This window comes from Tursiops truncatus, chromosome 6 (assembly GCF_011762595.2).
Source record: "Tursiops truncatus isolate mTurTru1 chromosome 6, mTurTru1.mat.Y, whole genome shotgun sequence".
Lineage (NCBI taxonomy): Eukaryota > Metazoa > Chordata > Mammalia > Artiodactyla > Delphinidae > Tursiops > Tursiops truncatus.
In genome coordinates this window covers 32,145,795-32,169,983 of record NC_047039.1, presented here as the reverse complement: position 1 = coordinate 32,169,983, position 24,189 = coordinate 32,145,795, and the positions used below count along the sequence as shown (strand labels likewise).

General features: G+C 35.1%; 1 protein-coding gene across 11 annotated transcripts in view; it reads right to left on the bottom strand.

The window, feature by feature from the left end:
- Nucleotides 1–24,189, bottom strand: part of AGTPBP1 (ATP/GTP binding carboxypeptidase 1) — a 170,933-nt gene that overhangs the window by 8,597 nt on the left and 138,147 nt on the right. For 6 of the 11 annotated variants that reach the window (XM_073806002.1, XM_073806006.1, XM_073806005.1 and 3 more), the window contains 3 exons: nt 18,676–18,852; nt 14,551–14,711; nt 520–1,654 (listed from right to left, as the gene is read on the bottom strand). In XM_073806002.1, coding sequence (XP_073662103.1) covers nt 1,408–1,654; nt 14,551–14,711; nt 18,676–18,852 — 585 coding nt within the window. In that variant the 3' untranslated portion in view covers nt 520–1,407. Of the gene's footprint in view, nt 1–519; nt 1,655–8,639; nt 8,760–9,394; nt 9,950–14,550; nt 14,712–18,675; nt 18,853–24,189 lie in introns of those variants that run through there. The other 5 variants (XM_019940383.3, XM_019940386.3, XR_012332465.1 and 2 more) reach the window with 4 other exon arrangements.

Genomic DNA, 24,189 nt, shown 5'->3' with positions numbered 1-24,189 from the left:
CCCACACCCTACTGGCATGACTGACCTTCCCTCTTAATCACAGAGCCTAGTAAGTAACTTGCCCCACGCCCCATCCTCCCACCCCTACCCCCAGCTTAGTGATCTTCTACTCTTCAGATCAGAATGGCTCCACCTGCTAGTTTATCAAAAGGGCTGTGAGGGACAGGCTCTTCTGCTGGTTTCCCTGGTAACTGGTGAGGCAACCTGATGCCAAGTCTCTGTGTAACTGGTAACACCCACCCCCACCACCGGTAGTGAAGACTGCGGCCATGTCCTGCCTGCTGTCTCTTTCCAGGACCTTGCATCAGACATGTAAGAGTCACTATCCAATAAACCAAGGATGTCTCTAGCTGTCTCTGGGCTCGCTCTTCGGTTTTAAGGCTGGGCAATTACAAGGCGTGCAGGTCTGTAGGGTGTAGCCTAACAAGCTTTAAGTTTTTAAATGAGTTCTACCAACATTCCCAGCTTTGACCTAAAAGAAACACACCCCCTAGGAAAGACATAATGCAGACTTAAGTGTTGTATGAAATGGAATTTTTATTACACAACAAATACAATTGGGTAAAGTTAAAATGATTTGTGCGTGGCCATTTCCAACAAATGCCCTAAGAATATAAAACATAATTAATTTTCAACCACAGGCTTCACTGAGAAGCAAGTTCTATAATTTATGGTAAACATAGTGGACCTCAAAAGCCACTAAGATGATGGGAAAAAAAAAATAACTTTTTTAAAAAGAATAAACCCATAAAAAAAGAAAACTGGAGGGGAGATAATAGCAAAGAAGAGATATCAATAAAATGTTGGAGGATGGAGGAAGATGGATGAAATTAGTAGGCTTGAGTTCCAACCTCCTCCAATTTGCTGAGCATCTACAGTAGGGGAAGCCAAGGAAAAAAATGCCGATTTGTATTACAAAGCCCTAAAACAGTTCAGGAATTGAAGATAATGGTTATATGGGGGAACTGAAAACAGAATTGGTTAAAAGGTATTATAAAGAGCAATTAGATCTTTAGATCCCCTTGCTTGGGCCATGCCCTAGTTCAAAGAGATGGAAAGTTGACTTTCTAAAGACTTTTTATCAGAGAGGCTACTCACTTAGGGCAAAAGGCAGAAATGGGGTAAAGGTGAAGAGAGTAAGTGAAAGTCTGCTCAAAATAAGTCCTACTAGGCTCCCAGAATGCTGGCTTATGCCCCTGGGCAATATTTCTCAATTTTTAAAAATCATCCTCCCTAGTTTTTTGGGGTTTTTTCCCCCCTAATCCCCCCTTAATTAACTACAATTAAGAATTAAAAAGATAAATTTCACATCAGATTAGACCCAGCTAAAGGAAGCATGGGTGAATCAAAGGTTGGTTAGGAAAAACATCCAGAAAAAAGCAGATGGACAAAAGAATAGAAACTTATTCATGACAGTAAAAGACACAGAGGATATAGTAAAAAGGTCAAACTTAAAAGTAAATGGAGGGCTTCCCTGGTGGCGCAGTGGTTGAGAGTCCGCCTGCTGATGCAGGGGACACGGGTTCGTGCCCCGGTCCGGGAAGATCCCACATGCCGTGGAGCGGCTGCGCCCGTGAGCCATGGCCGCTGAGCCTGTGCGTCCAGAGCCTGTGCTCCGCAATGGGAGAGGCCACAACAGTGAGAGGCCTGCGTACTGTAAAAAAAAAAAAAAAAGTAAATGGAGGGGCTTCCCTGGTGGCACAGTGGTTAAGAATCCACCTGCCAATGCAGGGGACATGGGTTCGAGCCCTGGTCCAAGAAGACCCTACATGCCATGGAGTAACTAAGCCCACGCGCCACAACTACTGAGCCTGCAAGTCTAGAGCCCACGCTCTGCAACAAGAGAAGCCACCGCAATGAGAAGCCCACACAGCGCAATGAAGAGTAGCTCCCGCTCACTGCAACTAGAGAAAAGCCCACGCACAGCAACAAAGACCCAGCGCAGCCAAAAATAAAATTAATTAATTTTAAAAAAAAGTAAATGGAGTCCCAGAAAGAGGGAGATAATGGAGCAGAATCAATGTTTGAAGAGAAAATGGCTAAGAATTTTCCCAAACTGATAGAAGACATCAAGCCACAAATTTAAGAAACCTTGTGAATCCCAAGCAAAATAAATAAAATCACATCTAAGTTAAACCCCTAAATAACTAAAGATTAAGAGAAATTCATAAAAGCAACTTAACCTTAAAAGATAGATCATGTTCAAAGGGGCAACAATCAGACTAATGGCTGACTTGACAACTCAGTGGTGGAAGATTGAAGACAATAGAATGATCCCTCAACATGCTGAAAAACGTTTCTCTATCCAAAAAAACACCCCTCAAAAATGAAGGTGAAGACATAAGGGTATTCTTTGAGTAGAAGAAAAATGACCCCAGACAAAAACTGATACGAAGAAAGAAATGAGAAAAGGGGCGGGTAGTGGTGAGGCAGTAAATGTGTGGTGAGATCCAATGACTGCATAAAACAGTAATAACGGCTACAACGTGTACAGTGCTCATAGTATACTCTATCTGACAACAGCAGTACATATATTGAGAGGGGGTTAAATGGAGTTAACATATGAAGGATCCTATATTGTCCCAAGAGATAAAAATTCACATTTATATTGAGTTTGAATATAAATATGAATATATTTTATATAATATAAATGTAAAAAGTTTAGTTTAAATATATCAAAAAGAAATCTTTTCAAAAACACAGGGCAAGTGGAACAAACAAAGCAAATAATAAGCAGGTAGATTTAAATCTAAATATGTCAATAATTACAGTAAATGTAAATGAACTAATGTTCCAATTAAAAGGTAACTGTCAGACTAAAATTTTACAAAAACAACTATATTCTGCTTACAATACGTTTACATACAAAGAGACAGAAGGTTAAAAACAAACACTAAATGAAAAGAAAGCTAGTTATAGCTTATATACATGTAATACCAACATGGTTAAAGAATCTGTCTGCTTTTTAATATAAAGTCTTATATTCAGAAGTTTTAAGCATTCCAAGTAAAATAATTTTACAGATCAGTGTTTTTAAGCTTTGTTCAACTAATTGATTTTTAGATTCCAATTATTGTTTCTAAAACTAAAGTATCTTCTATTAAATGAAGCAATGGTATATATACTAAATGGAACAACTGGGAAATTATTTTTTGTAATTATCAAAGATTCACTTTGAATAAGTCTCTTACCTTTTTCTTAAGTTTATTTAAACAAACTCAAATGCTATGTGCCAAATACCTTCGGGTTTATGGTGTTGTGAAGACTAATTATTTGTCATTTATAAATGAGTCACTGATTACCTTGACAAAGGCATTTAATGTTTACTATTCTTGCTGCTGCAATTATTCCAAGCTTACTTGATATAAATTGCCTATAGAAAATAAATTAGCTCACAACAAATAGATATTCTACCTTGAGAAACAGTTAAACCTGAGGAAGACAAAATTAAATTGAGGGCTACTATGTGGAATAAAACCATCCACATTGTACACAGAAACAAAAGCATAAATTTGACAGGGGAAGATGGGTTCAAAAGTTTTTAAGGGTCAACTCACTAAAAAAAATGGGAAGAATTTATATTCATTCAGATGATACCTCAGGTTCACATTAAGACCAGGAAACAGAAAGTTACCAAGGACAAAGAAAGGATACAAAAGAAGAGTACAGACAATAAAGAGAAAAGGACAGGAAGGTAATCTTAGTAAAAGTAGGTGGTTTCCTAGTTCCATCTCTAACACCATAATTTGCCTTTTTCACTCCAATATGGAAATGTGGCTTCACCTGCTACTGATTCCATATTCAATCATCAAGACCTCTCCACTGCCGCTTGATACTGTCTCCTCAAACAATCACTGCCAGTTACCTCCTTATTTAAGCTCTCATCGTCCTCTCAAACATGAATGATTCCAAACAGTTTCCTCAAGGGTTTTCTTGCCTCTACATTCCCAGCTTCAATCAAATCTTTACACTACTTTCAGGCAAAAACTACCAATTAGCATACTCCACCCAGTGGCTTCCAAACTGCCTACTGCCTAAAGGATAAAGTCTAACATCCTTACACTGATATTTAGGGTACTGTAAGACCCTTCCCCCAACCAACAAGCAATCCAACCCAATTGAATCTGAAAATCTTACGTAGCAACCTACCACTTCCTCAACTCAATATGTGACTGGCACTATGCAAGGCACCATTAGACAGGGTTGAAAGGCATAAATATGGTCCCTGAGGTTAACTAGGAGTTAGCTAGGTAGGTGTGACTCACAGACTTCTCTCAGAAGCTGGTTTAGACAAGTACATGCTTTGAGATCCTTATTATCCTTGCTCTAACCACAGAGCAATGATAGATAAAATATAAAACAGGAAAACAAAGAAGACACAGATGCATACAGAAACAAGATAAACATCTCCTTGGACCAGAAAAAGCATAGAGGCACAAAAATAGGTCATGGGTCTCCTGAATTCCAGGTCCAAGAGCAGGCAGCAGTAGCTCCTTCAAAATAACAGGGAGGCTTAAATGTCCTAGAGCCAGGGAATTAAACCCAGACTCATGGCAACCAAGCAGCTGGAGTGAGGCTTCCCACTTTAGAAAGGAGGCTGAAAATATAAGGCTGAGACTTCTGCCTAAGGCTAAGATTTTATAAAGTTGCAATTATTAAGTCAGAAAAAAGGAGACAAAGCAGCAAAGTCAGAACCCTCATGAACACAGTCACTTGTCCAGCAAAATCCCCAGTATCGTTGAAGGATGGGAACTAGGAAATACAAGACTAATAAAATGCTAGCGTAAGCTAATATAAGCTTGGACTGGAGCCTAGAGCGGGCCAGGCAGAAGCAACACAAAATCATTAAGGGCAGAGACTTGAAAGAGCTGGGGGTTTGGGGGAAGCTCTCATTTAATATGAGCTTGCAAGTTACAAAACTCTTGAGAAACTGTGATGAGCTTACCAACACAAAAATAATGGCATGATCTACAAATGACTAAGAAAGTGTTTAGGGTCTTCAAAGAAGGGAAGAATAGTAGCCATAAGAATAAACAAGGAATCATGAAATTTAAAAATGCAGAAACAAAAAAGAACCAATTAGACGTGAAATATATAATCTTTAAAATAAAATACTCCCATGAGATAAACTTTAGACCAGAAACAACTAAGTTTAGTGAATTATAAAATGCTACTGAATAATTTACCTAGACTGAAGTAGAGATAGAAAATGTGAAAACGTTGTTAAGAGACATGTGTGGAGAACAGACAGAGAAGCTCCAGTGTAGGAATTCTGGGAGAACAGAATAAAGGAATTGTCAAAGAAGCAATTTTCAAAAAAAAAAAAAAAAAAGGGTTGAGATTTTTTCAAAATTGAAGAGTCCTCAAATTAAAAGTACATATTGTCAACCAAGGTATATTCTTTTTAATATACCACTCCTAAACACAATGCACTGAAACTGAATAGCACTGAGGATAAGGATAAAACCTTAAACAAGTGGAGGCACAGACATTTTGGTACAGGAAAAAGCAAATGCAAAGACACTGGGATGATAAAAAGATTTTCATGTTCTAGAATAGCACTACTCAAGGTATGGTCCACAAATTCTTTGTTATTGGTCCATGGCAACAAAAGCCTAGGAATTAAAATGAAGTGTTCAGAAACTTTTACAACAATTTTACATAAAATTATGTGTCTGGTGACTCTAATAACAGGAAATTGGAGCTTATATTTGCATTCCTTGGGGTGCCCTCTTCCATTTGTATAGTACTTCATTCTTACTGTATTTTAGTCAATTATCAATCCATAACAAATTGGAAAATAAAAACTAGACCTTTGCTAGTTTAGGAGCACTGTCATAAAAACTAAAAAATGGTCAGTGCGGTTGGAATGGTAAGAATACAGAGAGAGCAGGACAAGCTAAAGGGGGAAAGAAAGGTATAGATGGCTCATTCTGGACCTCAGAGACTCTGATAATGGATATAGGCCATATATGTGGAAAATAACTGAAGGACTTTAAACAGGACAGTGACCACTTCGTACAAAGAAACTGGAGGATACAAAAAAGTAAGGAAAGACCAGTCAGAGGCTATTTGAGTAGAGCAGGCAAGAGATGATGGCAGCCTGGACCAGTGTAATGGCAGAAGTGGTGGAGAGAAATAGAAAGACCTGAGAAATATTTTGGAGGTGAAATCAAAAAGCCCCACGTGGTGGATTGGATTAAGGGTAAGGGAGAGAGGAGGAGATGCCAAGAATAAGATTTCTTACAAGAGCAATTGGGTAGAGGGAGGTGGATACAGATGAATGGGTTTGTTTGGGGAGAGGTAGGGGAACAGAAGTCATGAGTTGAGGTTTAGACAAGTTAATTTTGTGTCCAAGTGTACAAAATCAAGTCGGAAGCTGGATACGTAAGTCTAGAGCTCAGAAGAGAGGTCTGGAAGATTATATGTATTTTGGAGTTATCAAGACACAGATGTAATTTAAAATCACTGGAATGAATATCACTTATGGAAAGTGTGTAGGGGGAAAAGAAAAGTTGAAAGAGGAGAAAAAGCGAAGAAGATAGAGAAGAAACACTCAAAGGAAAGTTTTTGCACACCACAACCCCCGTTTTTGGCCTCAACAAATAAACCCAAGTGATCTGTGTTACATTTACTATAGCTTTTATTTCCAAGGTAATTGTTATCAGTGATTGCCAATGCACAGCAAAACTAAAGGATGATTATCAAAAGCTAGGAGAAAGAGGAAAAGGTGAGAAATATGTACAACTTCCCTCCCACCCATTTTACCAATAATGCAAATAATGACAAGAATTTACAATGATTCTTGAAAAGTTTCCAAGAAGCAATAAAAAGGACAGCCAAATGAGTAAGCAAGCATTTTAAAATAAGATTTTAAAATCATAAATGACAGTAGCTATGAGGAAAAGAGCTTTGTCAGTCTTGGTGGTGGGGGAGCAGTCTTAAAAGCAATAAGTATATACCGATAATTCCATCGGAAACTTTGGAGCTAGCTAGTTTCATCTTCAGCCAACAATCAGAACCTCTCTCATTCCTCCTTATTCACTCTACCCATATTAGAAACCAACTAAAACAAAAGAAAATAAGAATAACAGAAATCTACATTCAAGAAGCAGTACTTTGAATAACTGGACACCAGTAGTATACATTAGAAGTATCAACCTCAAAGAACAACTCCAGAAAACTCTTGCAGTCACATTTTCCCTCAACTTACCATAATACCTGGTGCTTACAATACAGAAGTATTACACTAGCATAAGCTTCTAAACATTTTGAATTTTAATATCCTGCATAGGATATATCAGTTATCATTCCTTGCTTAAGAACATATACAGTTACTACTTCTCTTCTATAAAATCCACACTAACCTTCCCATGAAATTGAACACCTTGCTCCCGTAATGCCTTCTTCAACATTAGCTTTTCTAAGCTCCAAGCAATCCTTTCCACCTTACCTAAATTAGTCTACTTCTTATTGCCAACTTTGTTTTCTTCATGTTAGCTCCTATTTCTTTACCAAGACTCATTTACTATCTTTCAAGCCCTAGCTTAAAACTTACTAATTTAAGAAATTTATTGCACATAAATCCAGGTGATTTTAAATTATTTACTCAGTAACTTTTTTCTCAATATGTCTAGGCAATTTTTAAATTTTGTTTTTTTAAATATATTAATGTATTTTCTGTATTTTTTATAATTACCATCATGCCCCTTCACAAATGTAAATTGTGCTTTTTCTATTATACTGTCAGCTCCTTTCAGAACACTATCTTCTGGGGAATAACAAAAGGTATGAAACACAATGAAGAGCTCATGCCATGAGACCATTCTGTCAGGCTGGGAGAGGTGGCTGTTCTCACTAATGTGCAGAAATGAACAGAGTCAATAAAAATGAAGAATTAGGGGAATATGTTCCAAACAAAGAACAATAAAAATATCCAGAAGCAGATCTTAATGAAATAAAGGTAAGTGATTTACCTGATACAGAGTTCAAAATAATGGTCATAAAGATGCACACCAAAGTTAGGAGAGTAATGCGTGAACAAAGTAAGAACTTCAAAGAAGAGAGAGAAAATATTAAAAATTCCCAAACAGAAATGATAGAGCTGAAGACTACAATAACTGCACTGAAAAATGCAATACGATGGTTTCAACAGCAGACTAGATCAAGTGGAAGAAAGCATCAGCAAACCTGAAAACAGCAGTGGAAGTTTTTCAAACAAAGGTGCAAACAGAAATAATGAAAGAGTGAAAATAGCTTAAGATATGCATTATAGGGGTTCCAGAAAGAGAGCAGAGAAAAGGAGGCAGAAAGGTTATTCAAGAATTAATGGCTGAAAACTTCCCTAACTTGGGAAAAGAAAGAGACATCAGACAGCTGGATCTAGGAAGCCTAGAAAGTATTAAAACAGATAAATCCAAAAGGACCCACACCAAAACACATTATAATTAAATCATCAAAAGTTAAAGACAAGGAGAATCTTCAAAGTAGCAAGAGAAAAAGAAACTCATTACATACACAGGAACCCAGATAAGACCATATAAACAGATTTTTCAGCAGAAACCTTGCAGGCTAGAAGGAAGTAAGATGATATACTCAGAGTTCTGAAAGGAAAAACTTGCCAATCAAGAATACTCTACCTGGCAAAGTTGTCCTTCAGAACTGAAAAAGAGATATAAGTTTTCCAGATAAACAAATGATGAAGGAGTTCATCAACACTAGACCAGTCTTAAAAGAAATGCTAAAGGGAGTTCTTCAAGCTGAAACAAAAGGATACTAATTAGTAACAGGAAAACATGAAAGTATAAAACTCACAGGTAAAGGTAAATATATAGTTAAATTCAAAATATTCTAATATTGCAATGGTGATGGGTACATCACTTATAAATCTAGTTTGCAGGTTAAAAGACAAAAGTATTAAAAATAAATGTAATTACAATAATTTGTTAATGGATATACAATGTGAAAAGATACAAATTATAACATTAAACAAAATGTGAAGGAAGGGGAAGTTTTGGTATGCATTTAAAGTTAAGTAATTATCAGATTAAAACAGACTGTTTATATTTAAAATGTTTTACGTAAGGGTGGTGGCCTTGGCAAAAAAGAAAAAAAAATGTTTTATGTAAGCCTCAATGCACTGCCAAAACCTATAGTAGATACACAAAAGATAAAAAATTCAAAGCATACCACTACCGTAAGTCCCCTACATACAAACAAGTTCCATTCTGAGAGCACGTTTGTAAGTCCAACAAAATTAGCCTAGGTACCTAACTAGCACAATCAGCTATATTGTACTGTACTGTAATAGGTTTATAATATTTTTCACACAAATAATACATAAAAAACAAACAAACACAAAAAATAAAATATTTTTAATCTTACAGTACAGTACCTTGAAAAGTACAGTAGTACAGTAAAACAGCTGGCATACAGGGGCTGGCATCGAGTGAACAGGCAAGAAGAGTTACTGACTGGAGGAGGGAGAGGAGAGATGAGAGATTATAGAACTGAAGGATCATCAGCAATGGGAGACGGAGGGCAAGCTGCAACTTCACTCATGCCTGACGCTGATGACATAGGTTCTGGTTCCTTGCTGGATTCAATTCTATCTACCCTCTTGAAAAAATGATCCAGGGATGTCTGGGTAGTAGCTCTTTTTTTCTCATCATAGATGACACAGCAGCACTGGATTGCATTCTGAACGGCTGCTGCAAACTTCGTGTACTATTCTACATTCGGCTCCTGTGCCTCAAAACTAACAGTGCCTCCTCAAATAAAGAAAATCCCCTTGCCATTTCCTGTGTTGTGAATCTCTTTGGTTCTTCAGTTACTTCTTCTTCTTGTCTCTCTTCATCCTTTCTCTGGGTCTCCAATTCCATCAGGTCTTCATTAGTAAGCTCCTCATGTTGCACAGCAAGGAGTTCAATGAAGTCGTTCCCTTGCAGATCTAGCTTGAAATAAAGATACTGTACTACTGTACTCTATACAGTACTATACAGTAAAGTACACAAAAGCACAACCACTTGTAAAGGATGCACGCAGATGACAATGTACACCAGACACATGAACTAACTTACATGATTGGACATGTGAACACACGTTTCCATCTTTGAAAGTTTGCAACTTGAAGGTTCGTGTGTAGGGGACTTACTGTACAGAAAATTATCAAATCACAAAGGAAGAGCGCAAGAGAGGAAGAAAGAAACAAAGGAATTACAAAATAACCAGAAAACAATTAAAATGACAACAGTAGGTCCACACCTATCAATAATTACTTTAAATGTAAATGGACTAAATTCTCCAATCAAAAAACAGAGTGGCTGAATAAATAATAAAAGAGACCCAACTATATGTTGCCTACAAAACACACCTCAGTTTCTCAGTTTTAAGGACACAAATCAACTGAAAATGAAGTGATGAAAAAATAAATTCAATGCAAATAGAAACCAGAAGAAAGCAGGGGTAGCTATACTTATGCCAGAAATAAAAGACTTTAAGCCAAAGACCAACAAGAGAAAATAATAAGGTCATTACATAATAATAAAAGGATTGGACTTCCCTGGTGGCACAGTGGTTCAGAATCCGCCTGCCAACGCAGGGGACACAGGTTTGAGCCCTGGTCCGGGAAGACCCCACATGCCACGGAGCCACTAAGCCCATGCACCACAACTACTGAGTCTGTGCTCTAGAGCCTGCGAGCAACAACTACTGAGCCCATGTGCCACAACTACGGAAGCCCGCATGCCTAGAGCCCATGCTCCACAACAAAGAGAAGCCACCGCAATAAGAAGCCAGTGCACTTTACGAAGAGTAGCCCCTGCTCGCCACAACTAGAAAGGCAGCCCGCATGCAACAACGAAGACCCAATGCAGCCAAAAATAAATAAACAAATAAATAAATTTTAAAAATAATAATAAGAAAAGGATCGATTCATCAGGAGGATATAACAATTGTAAATATTTATGCACCCAACATAGGAGCACCTAAATATATAAAGCAAACATTAACAGATCTGAAGGAGGGAACAGACAGCAATATAAGAATAGCAATGAACTTCAAACACCCACTTTCAACAATGGATAGATCATCCAAGACAGAAAATCAGTCTAAAAAAAACCACTGGAATTAAACTACACATTAGACCAGACGGACCTAACAGATATATAGAACATTCTATCCAACAGCAAAAGAATACATAAACACACATGGAACATTATCCAGGGTAAATCATATCTTAGGCTACAAACAAGTCTTAATAAAGTTAAGAAGACTGAAATCATATTAAGCCCAACCACAATATAAAACTAGAAATCGATTGGGAATTCCCTGGTGGTCCAGTGATTAGGACTCTGTGCCCTCACTGCTGAGGGCCTGGGTTCAATCCCTGGTCAGGGAACTAAGATTCCACAAGCCGTGTGGTGTGGCAAAAAAAAAAGAAAGAAAGAAAGAAAAGAAAACTAGAAATCAATTAGGAAAACTGGAAAATTCACAAGTACATGGAGATTACACAACATGTTCCCGAACAACCAATGAGTGAAAGAGAAATCAAATATTTTGAGAGAACTAAAAATGGAAACACAACATACCAAAACTGATGAGATGCAGCAAAAGCAGTTTTCTAAGAGGGAAGTTTATAACAATAAATGCCTGAAAAAAGCAAGATCTCAAATAAACAACCTAATTTTACACCTCAAGGAACTAGGAAAATAAGAACAAACTAAGCCTAGAGTTAGCAGAAGGTAGAAAATAACAAAGATCAAACAGACATAAATGAAATAGAGACTAAAAAGAAAAAAAAGATCAATAAAATTAAGAGCTAATTTTTTTTAAAGATAGAATAGACAAACAGTGAGACCTTCCAAAAAAAAAGAGAGAGAAATTATAAATGAAACAGGAGACATCACATCAGATACCTCAAAAATACAAAGGATCATAAGAGACCACTATGAACAAATATACACCAACAAACTGGACAACCTAGAAGAAATGGAAAAAATTCCTAGAAACATACAAGCTACCAAGACTGAATCATGAAGAAATTAACAGAAAATCCAAACAGACCAATTACCTGTGAGGAAACTGAATCAATACTCAAAAACCTTCCAAGATAACCCCAAGACTAGACGGCTTCAATGATGAATTCTACCAAACATTTAAGCAAGAAATAATAGAAATTATTTTCAAACTCTTCCCAAATTAAAAGAGGAGGGAACAACTCCAAATTCATTTTACAAGGTCAGCATTACCCTGATACCAAAGTCAGAGAAGAAATTTTAAAAACAAGAAAATTATTGGCCAATATCCCTGATGAACTTAGATGCAAAAATCCTCAATAAAATGTATTAGGAAATCATATTCGACAATACATTAAAAGAATCATATCTAAACCATGATCACCTTGCACCCTGAGATGCAAGGATGGTTCAACATATGCAAATCAATCAATGTGATACACCACATTAACAAAATGAAGGACAAAAATCATATAATCATCTCAATAGATGCAGAAAAGCATTTGACAAAATTCACCATCCATTCATGATAAAACTCAGCAAACCAGCATAATAAAGGCAATATATGACAAGCCCACAGCTAATGTCATACTCAACGATGAAATACCAAAAGCTTTTCCTCTAAGATAAGGAACAAAACAAGGATGCCCACTCTCACCACTCTTATTCAACACAGTACTGGCTTGAGCAATTAGGCAAGAAACAGAAATAAAATGCACCCAAAACAGCAAGGAAAAAGTAAATTTTCTCTATTTGCAGTAGACAAGATACCATATAGAATCCCTAAAAACAGCACAATGTTAGAAGTAATAAATGATTTCAGTAAAGCTGCAGGATACAAAATCAATATACAAAAACCAGCTTCATTTCTATACACTAACAATGAAACATCAGAAACAGAAATCAAGAAAACAAACTTACTATAGCATCAAAAATAATAGTTAGGAATAAATTAACCAAGAAGGTGGAAGATCTGTACACTGAAAACTGTTAAGACACTCTACTCTTATGTTCAAAGCAGTATTATTCACATAGTCAAAGTATGAAAACAATCTAACTGTCCATTGATGGATGAATGGATAAAGAAAATGTGGTATATAGATATACAATGGAATATTCAGCCTTAAAAAAAAAAAAGGAAATCCTTTCATTTGCTACAGCATGGATGAAACTGGAGGGCATTATGCTAAGTGAAATAAGCCAGACAAAGACAAATACTGCATGGTGTCACTTACACATGAAATGTTAAAAAAATAAAAAAAAGAATTGGAACAACTCAGAAACAGAGTAAGAAAGTGGTTGCCAGGGGATATGGGGCAGACAGAGGACGCAATAGGGAGAGGTTAGTAAGAGTGATACAAACTTTCAGGTGTTGAGATGAATAAGGTCTGAGGAAATAATGTATAACATGGTTATACTAGATAACACTAGATTGTATAATTGAAATTTGCTAGGAGAGCAAAACTGAAAAATATTCCCTCACACACAGACACAAAGGTAAACATGTGATGTGATGGATGGGTATGTGAATAACTCAATGGGGTAAATCCTTTCACAATGTATACATATACCAAATCATCACAGTGTACACTTTAAATATCTTACAATTTTATTTGTGAATTTTATCTCAAAAAGATGGGGCGGGGGAAGAATACATAAAATAACTTAAAAGTAGGCTTCTAAACATCAATGAGAACAACTTTATTTATACTTATTTATAAATAAATATATTTATTTCCATTATCGTTTAGCAAGTGTTTTGAAATATAGAGAATGCAGAGGATCACTGCCTCAATTATCACATTATATAAGAATCGAGTTCTAATTAATGTTTTACTACACTTAAAACTACTAAATTGATATATATATATAACATAGCTTGGCAATAAATTAACAAATCTGATGTCAATGTCCAACAATAAAAATCATGTAGGTTCTATAAAATGGGACTATTCCTACCCATATGTATCAAACTATAAAATGCTAAACGCTGCTACTATGATTAAAAATTGTGATACTAAATTATCTCTGAGCCAATAACCGATCAAATTTTACATACACTGAATTTTAGGAGCAAAAGTTTACCTACTCAGAAGGATACTACTTGGCAGATGTAGTTATATTTCCAGAGGGATATTAAATTAGCTGTTTCTAGTAGATGTAACCAGAAGGTGACTGGAAAGCCATCTGATATTTGTAGATTATCAACAAAATAAAATTTCTTTTGAACTATGAATCTTGGCTCCAAGCCTTCTTAATTTACATACTTATCTGATATAAGTAACTGTTTTCCACACTGCTTATTTTTAAGTTAAAAGTAAATCATTAAGATCACTAAAACAGCATTCCAAATATAAGGATATTTCATTAAAATTTTATCCAAATACCAATGTTAAAAGAAGCAAGACTTATGTATATTAATTCTAAAAATGCTCCTGGCTGTCAAAATCTCTGTGCCTTTCCTCTGCGTAACTAATTTAATGAAGTTCAACAATATACTACCATATAACAAAAGAATAAAACAAGTATGTCTTACCTAGTTACTTTGCAGCTCGATTCAATCAAGTCATTTTCAAAGTCAAGCAGGCTAGAAGGCAGATTATATTCCAGTGGGGATGTCAGTCTTTTCAAACGCAATAGACCAACACAAAATTTTGCTCCCATCTCTTCCAATTCTCGAGTACCAATCTGTAAACCCTAAAAATAAAGAAAATAAATAAATAAACAGGTAACTAGGACATTTGCTATCCTCTGGCTATATCTCATTTAAATTACATAAAAGGAATTTGTAACTATATTAATAAAATAAAAGGCTGGCACTTTGTATGAACCTAGGACTGATAAGCACAGTGTCTTAATAACATAAGATTATTTTAAGTCACAAAGGAAACTGTCTTAAAAAACCATTTCTAAAATGTCTATGCTCATTCACTGCGTGCAAACTATTTTCACCAACACACTGGGGAGCAAAAAACAGATAAACATCTTGTGGTTTAGTTATTCTTGGAGCTCATGAGTGAAATCATATTTTTACAAGATCTTGCTAGTACTTCTTGTAATCTACTACTTGTATGCCGATGTTGAAATATTATAGTGCTACCATCAAGGCTCCAATTTGTATACTTGAACATTACTTTATACATACTTTTCCTGAATGATAAAAAGAAACTGCTGAGTAAAAAACAAACAAAAGAAAGGTAACTATGTCAAAAAATAATCAGACGAATCGAAGCTAATGAGGCAGCAGTAAAATAAGTTCTTATGTTCCATGTCAGTTAAGAACGCCCATTTCAAAGTTGGTCTACTAACACAAAAACAAAATTTTACCACAACCCTGTTTTAACCAATAGTTTCTCAATAAACAATATATACGGTTTACCAAAAGTTAAACATTACCAAATAAAAGGATAAAAATGGACTGTAAATCAAGACGTTGCTTATCATTTAATTCTCAGATAAAAATGAATCTCTAAAATAAATGCAATCCTTACACCAACAAAGGTTGCAGGCGTAGATGAGAGCAGACTAGACTTTCAATGACCAGACTAAAAGCACACAGTAACTGAAGAGATAAATTATAAAAACTGTTATTTACTCTACATAACACATGCCTTCATAATAATGATTGACTGATTGTTTAAATAGTTTGGCCATCTCCAAATATTCTAAGAAATGTGACCTAACTGACTTAGAAAATGCATTTGTCTTCTTAATCTAAAAGCTTTAGAAAGGCTATGCCTATTTCTGAATTAGCTCATCAAAAATAAAACTAAAGAATATTTGATGCCTAAAATTCAGTAATGTAAGAACATTCTTGAGGGTGAAGAAATTTGTTTCTTAAAATATTATTAGACTTACACAACTTATTAGCTAATATTAACAAGTTTGAAAAGTATACGTTATGTGTAGGGGGGAGGATGGGGGTATATGGGAATTCTGTAGTTTCCACTCAATTTTTCTGTGAATCTAAAACTGCTCTTTAAAAAGTTTATTGGGACTTCCCTGGTGGCGCAGTGGTTAAGAATCCGCCTGTCAACGCAGGGGACACGGGTTCGAGCCCTGGTCCGGGAGGACCCCACATGCCGTGGAGCAACTAAGCCCGTGCGCCACAACTACTGAAGCCCCCATGCCACAACTACTGAAGCCCACAGGCCTACAGCTCGTGTTCCACAGCAAGAGAAGCCACCGCAATGAGAAGCCCGTGCACCGCTATGAAGAGTAGCTCCCGCTCGCCGCAGCTAGAGAAAGCCCGGGTGCAGCAACGAAGACCCAACGCAGCCAAAAATAAATAAATAATATTAATTTAAAAAAACTTTAGAAAAGTACATGTTATGATCAAAGCACTGAATTTTAGATGTAAAAAACTTAGCTTATTATTAGTAGTAAGACATACTTCTCTCAATAGGAGTTTTAAATCAATGTAAGTCTGTCAATGGAAATCACGTAAAGTATATATATGTGTCAATGTAAATCATATAAAAGAGAAATGACTATATGTTAGGTATCTATTTTATTTTTAAAATTTTATAAAGTAATTTTTAGAAAACTTGTCTAATGTTTTGTTTCAAAATATATTTTAGCAATTTTTAAAACGTAGTTTTTTCAATGACTAAATAAATTTATCAAAACACAAAAAGAACATTTAAAAAAATCCAATGAAAGTCTATCAGTAGAATCCAAATATAGTAAGAAAGTGCTACTATTATTATGCAACAGATGATTTCAAGGGGCATGCAAGTCTCAGCTTCCCTGACTTCTTCTCTCCCTACTCCCAGAGACTAGTTTCACAGACACTGATACTTTAATTTACCTTCTCCAGCCGGACTGCATCTCTTTAAGAACAAATAATTTATAGTCTATTTCCCTAAATCATAGGAACTACCTATGGTCCTTTACAAAAATGACTGTCAAGCTTTTTTCCATCCCACACACTTACAGTCCACTAAAGCAATGATTAGGAGGCAGGGTCTGTGGGCTGGAGTACTCATGCTCCTCTCTTACCACAATCGCGCCTTTGGTAGTCTAAAAGACACTGTTTTACAATATTTGAAGAGATTTCAAAAGATAGCACATTTTGGAAGAATAGTATACTGTGGTCAACCTAAATCTTAGGGAAGAGTCACTCTACAGAAAGAACTGAAATTTCACTAAGTTCTACCCATCTAGGCCCCCAAAGTTTGAATGCCAGTTGCAAAATCTATACAATTTTCTTCCAGTTTGTTACAGACTGGAAAAATCATTTAAGCTCTCCACTTGAACATTTTGGCATCAATCATAATATGTTTACATTTTTAATACTAACCAATTGGAAGATTTTTAACTCTTTCTAAACATGAAGTTATAATCACTTTTATGTGACATATATGAAAATCACTATGAGATTCAGATTCCTCTTGTCCATGTCAAAAAAAACAAAACACAACAAAACAGAATGAGTGGAATAATTAGCATGACACCTGAAAAGCTTTTTGTGGCCAAGGCAAGAAAAATAAATATCTGGGTTTACAGTTGCTCACCTAAGGTCCAATTCATTGCCTTTTAAGTTCTCAATCTTTTGTGGTACATACATACAATGGAATATTACTCAGCAATAAAAAAGAACAAAATAATACCATGTGTAGCAACGTGGATGGACCTAGAGATTGTCATACTGAGTGAAGTAAGTCAGACTGAGAAGAACAAATATTGTATGATATCGCTTATATGTGGAATCTAAAAAAATGGTACAAATGAACTTATCTACAAAACAGAAATGGAGTCACAGATGTAGAAAACAATCTTATGGTTACCAGCAGGGAAACACGAGGAGGGATAAATTGGGAGATTGGGATTGACATATACACATTACTATATATAAAATAGATTAACTAATAAGGAACTACTGTATAGCACAGGGAATTCTACACAGTACTCTATAATGACCTATATGGGAAAAGAATCTAAAAAAGAGTTGATATATGTATATGTATAACTGATTCACTTTGCTGTACACCTGAAACTAACAAAACATTGTAAATCAACTACATTCCAATAAAAAAAAATTTTTTTAAGTTCTCAAACTTTAAAATTAAAAAATTCAAAGTCACCTAACATTTAATTACTCTTAAATTTCAAAAGTAAAGTCTAAACTCATTGTTTCCCATAAAAGGCTATGGTACCATAGGAGGAGGAGAAGAGGAGTCTTAGTAAAGAAAAAAAAAATTAGTGAAGGAATATGCATTTAAAAGTCACACACACACAAAGCCTAAATTAAAAAAACTGAGTGTAATGTGTTTATTTCTAAATGCATAAATATATATTTACATCCAATAAATTAAAATGATAGAACATTTTATTAATAATGTACTACTTGCACAGCTCATTAAAAATTACTAACCGTTATCTAAATGTGTATTACAGCATGCTTTCTTAAAAATTATGACTGTAAATAGACTCAACCAAGATTTCATAAGGATCCAAAGCAAGTTATTTAGTTCAGAGAAGTTAAGAAAAAACAAAACAAAAAACTGTTCTTAAGATCGCATATAATTCAATTCCATTATTGCAAGTTACATTTAGCTCAGTATAACAAACATATCATTTAATACATACTTGAAAACTACTAGAGCATATATGGAAGACTTGAAAGATTTTTATGGCTGGAAGTCCTGAGATGTTTTACCTTATATTTTCCCTGATCACAGCCACACAAAGTACTCTCCATGGTATAGCTTCTTTGTACTCCTATCTCTCTCCAAACTACAACACGTGCTGTAGATTCTTTAGATTTTTCTACTACGAAGCTACAGCTGCTCATGCAAAATGCTGGGGCAATATGGCTCAGAATCTTAGGCAAAGTCTGCAAAGATAAGAATGATAAAATATTTCAAGAGCTTTCTTTTTTTGTCATTTAAAATTATTTTAACTTCTAAATTTTGAAAAATTTTGATGAAAGCATAGTCATTAGAGCAGTCACATGGATCTTCTTCCTATATCCCTTGCTATTCAAAACACTGAAAGAATCCTTACTAAATTAGACTTTTCTGCTTTCCTAGACAAATATTAATCAGAAAATAGAATGAACGAAAGGATAATATTCATAGTACCGACCAATAAATGGAATAAAACCATGTAAAAAAGACATGTTTTAAAATACGAAAACATATTTCAAAAAATGAAGAAACTTTAGTCATGAAGATGGCTTGACTAAGAGATTTAACACTGTAAATGTCAATCACCCCTGAATGAAACAATAAAGCTAAGACAGTCACAGTCTAAATGCCCACAACATTTTTGCAACTTAAAATTATTCTCAGGTTCACGTGAAAATGAAATATAGCAGTATACCCTGGGGAATTCTGAAAGAAAAGGCTGTGACTGGAGAAATAATCTGACAGATAATTACATATCTAACATTAGTTAAATGATGATACGGGTATAGGAATAGATGCATCTTTAGAAAGAGAGTTCAGAATTAGAACCAAAGGTATTTGTTAAAATTAGTATTATCATTAGTGAGGAACATTGATCATTCATGAAAAGCTGACACAACTGGTCAGCCACTGAGAAAAACCAGCTGAAGTCACTCTCCATTGAATTAACTCTAATTAGATTGTGAATTTAGATTTTAAATTAATAAGTTAAATTTTTAAATGAAACTACAAACAGTAAACATAGAACTTTACTCTTAAAATCTTAGAATGAGAAGTCTTTCTAAGCCTCAAAACCCAGAAGCACCTTAAAAAAAAAAATCAACAAATATGATAAGAGTTTTAAATCACTACACATCATAAACAAAAATTTTAATATAAAGAGTATACTTATAAAGTTATTTTAAAAACAATAATTAGATACTTGTACAAAAGTAAGCAGAGAATATGAGAAAAGGCTATTTTTAAAAAAGAGAGAGATCATAATTGGCCAAACATAGAAAAAGATACTTGACCTCATATATTATAATTACAGATACACAAACTAAAACCATCAGATTTTTTTTCACCTGGCAAATATGATACCAAGATGTTTGGAGAAAACAGCACTACCATTCACTGGGGAGTATCAATTTGTACAATCCTTACGAAAAACAATTTGGCAATATTAATGAAGTGACCACCATCAAGGGACAGTGAATAAATACATTTTGGTATAGCCGTACAATAATAACAAAAATACACAATGAAAATCTTGTGTGGCTATCAAAAAGATGAAGACAGATCCAGATATGAGGACCTAGAAAGATGGCCAACAAACATGTGAAAAAAAGGTTGCTGTGGAGCGTTAAAAAAAAAAACACAAAAAAACTTGATATACTATGTTTATATACATCTATGAATGAATGTGCTTAGAGGTAAATCTCACAAAGCACATGGTGAAAGTGATTAATTAGTGATTAATTGAGAGAAGATGACTTTCACTCACTACTCTACATTTCTGGAGTGTTTCCATTTTTTAACATAACTCTAATCATTTTATTTATTTGGGAAAGGGGAAGAAGAGAGAGGACACCAAAAAGAAAATGTGCTTTGAAATTTTGCTAAGGGGAGTGGTATGTTACTGAAACTATTTTTTGGAAAATAACCTGGGGTGCTTGTTTAGGTGTAAATATAGTAAGAGAGACACTGTGACAAAATGAAAAGCACACAGTACGTAAAACAATAGATCTCCCTTCAGTCCTAGGCAGACCTCAAAACACACCCATACATGTGGAAACAAGGTCTGTAACAGATGGCTTTATAAAATCGGCAGAGGAAGGAGGTGCTGTTTAATAAATGGTGCTGAGACAACTGGTTATACGTGGGGAAACTAAAATTACACCCTCACACTTCATACAAAAATAAATTCCAAATCGATGAAAAATCTAAATGTGAGAAGCATTTTTAGAGGAAAAGCTTTCAGTTTTTCAAACTTGAGTATGATATTAACTGTGGGTTTGTCATAAACGGCCTTTATTATGTTGAGATATGTTCCCTCTATACCAACTTTGATGAGAGCTTTTAACATGAATGGATGAATTCTGTCAAATGTTTTTTCTGCATCTTATTGAGATGATCATGTGATTTTTATCCTTCCTTTTGTTAATGCGGCATATTACAATGACTGATTTGTGAATATGAACCATTCTTGCATCCTTAGAATAAATCCAACTTGATCATGGTGCATGATCCTTTTTATATATTGTTGGATTCGGTTTGCTAATATTTTGTTGAGGATTTTTGCATCTATATTCATCATAGATACTGGCCTGTAATCTTTTTTGTAGTGTCTTTGGTTTTGGTTATCAGGGTAATGTTGGCCTTGTAGAATGAATTTGGGAGTGTTCCCTCATTTTCAATTTTTTGGAGTAGTTTGAGAAGGATAGGTATTAGCTCTTCTTTACACGTTTGGTAGAATTTCCCTTTGAAGCTGTTGGATCCTGGACTTTTGTTTGCTAAGAGTTATTTTATTACTGATTCAATTTCACTACTAGTCATCAGTCTGTTCAGGTTATCTATTGCTTTGGCCAAAAAGTTCCTTTGGTTTTTAAGTAAAAATAAAAGACACATTTTTCATTTTCACCAAGAACTTTATTGAACAACGTATTCACCCTTTTCTTCCACTACCGTCTGCCATTTTTCAGGCAACTTCATAATTCCATCTTCCCAAAGCTTTTTATCTTTTTGAGCAAAGAACTGTTCCAGGTGCCTTTTACAGTCTTCCAGGGAATTGATATTTTTTCCATTAAGAGAATTTTGTAAAGACCGAAATAAATGGAAATCCGAAGGTGCAATGTCTGGTGAATATGGCGGATGAATCAGAACGTCCCAGCCAAGCTGAAACAGTTTTTGCCTGGTCATCAAAGAAACATGCGGTCTTGCATTATCCTGATGGAAGATTATGTGTTTTCTGTTGACTAATTCCGGACACTTTTCATCGAGTGCTGCTTTCAGTTGGTCTAACTGGGCACAGTACTTGTTGGAATCAATTGTTTGGTTTTCCGGAAGGAGCTCATAATAGAGGACTCCCTTCCAATCCCACCATATATACAACATCACCTTCTTTGGATGAAGATCGGCCTTTGGTGTGGTTGGTGGTGGTTCATTTCGCTTGCCCCACAATCTTTTCCATTCCACATTGTTGTACAGTATCCACTTTTCATCGCCCATCAAAATTTGTTTTAAAAATGGAACGTTTTCATTATGTTTCAGTAGAGAATCTCATGCAGAAATAAGGTCAAGAAGGTTTTTTTCGCTTAACTTATGTGGAACCCAAACATCAAAGCAATACACATAACCAAGCTGGTGCAAATGATTTTCAATGCTTGATTGGGATATTTTGAGTATGCCGGCTATCTCCCATGTGGTATAACGCTGATTTTTCTCAATTTGATCGCTATCAACTTCAACTGGTCTACCTGACCGTGGAGCATCACCCAGCAAGATATCTCCAGCATGAAACTTCACAAACCACTTTTGACACGTTCGATCAATCACACACCTTCTCCATACACTGCACAAATCTTTTTTTGCATTTCAGTTGCGTTTTTACTTTTCTTGAAATAATAAAAACTAGTATGACAAAAATGTTGCTTTTTTCTTCCATTTTCAATATTAAAATGGCTACACAAAAATTCACCCATTTTGATACGTTTTTTAAATGCATGCTGACATGACAGCTGTCATAATACAATCTAACAAAATTATTCTGAATGAAGTTAAAGACAACTAAATACTACTAGAGCCATCTTATGGAAAAAAAACAAACTTTTTGGCCTACCCAATATATCTTCCTGATTCAGTTTTGGAAGACTGTATATTTCTAGGAATTTATCCATTCCTTCCACGTCATCCAATTTGTTGGCGTAAAACTGTTCATAGTATTCTCTTATGTTTTTTGTGTCTCTGTGATATTGGTTGTAATTGCTCCTCTTTCATTTATTTTGTTTATTTGGGACCTCTCTCCTTTTCTTAATGAGCCTGGCTAAAGGCTTATTAATTTTGTTTATCTTTTCAAAAAAAACAGCTCTTGGTTTCATTGATTTTTTCTATTTTTTGGGGGGGGCGCTGTCTCAATTTTATTTCCACTCTGATCTTTATTATTTCCTTCCTTTTGCTGACTTTGAGCTTTGTTTGTTCTTCCTTTTCTAATTACTTTGGATGATAGGTTAGGTTGTTTACTTGGGATTTTTCTTGTACAGGATACAAGATTAAAGTACAGAAATCTGCTGCTTTTTTATACACTGATAATGAACTATCATTAGTTCAGGAATCCAAAACTAATTCCATTTAAAACTGCATCAAAAAGAACAAAATACATAGGAATAAACTGAAAGACCTATACTCTGACAATTATATAACATTGAGGAAGGAAACTGAAGATGACACAAAGAAATGGAAAGATATCCCTGTTCATGAACTGGAAGAATTAATATTGTTGAAATGTCCGTACTACTCAAAGCAATCTACAGATTTAATGCAATCGCTATCAAAATATCTAGAATACCCAGGACATTTCTCAGAGGAGTACAACAAATAATCCTAAAATTTATATGGAACCACAAAAGACTATAAAGCAATCTGGAGGAAAAAAAAGAAAAACAAAGCTGGAGGTATCACTGACTACCTGACTTCAGACTACACTACAAAGCTACAGTAATCAAAACAGGAATGTACCAGCACACATACAAAAAAAAACCCTGACATATCAAGCAAAGGAATAGAGAGCCCAGAAATAAACGCACTAACATATGGTCAATTAATCTATGACAAAGGAGGCAAAAATATACAATAGGGAAAAGACAGTCTCTTCAATAAGTGGTGGTGGGAAAACTGGACAGCTACATGTAAGAGAGTGAAATTAGAAACATTTTCCATACCATATGCAAAAGTAAACTCAAAATCAATTAAAGACCTAAATGTAAGGCTAGAAACCATAAAACTCACAGAAGAAAACATAGGCAGAACACTCTTTCATGTAAGTCACAGCAATATTTCTTTGATCTGTCTCCTCAGGTAAAGGAAACAAAAATAAATAGCTAGGACCTAATTAAATTTAAAAGCTTTTGCACAGCAAAGGAAACAACTGAAAAAATGAAAAGACAGCCTATGTAAAGGGAGAAACTATCTGCAAATGATATGACTGAAAGAGGTTAATATCCAAAATATATAAACAGCTCATACAACTCAACATCAAAAAAAACCCCAAACAACCCAATTAAAAA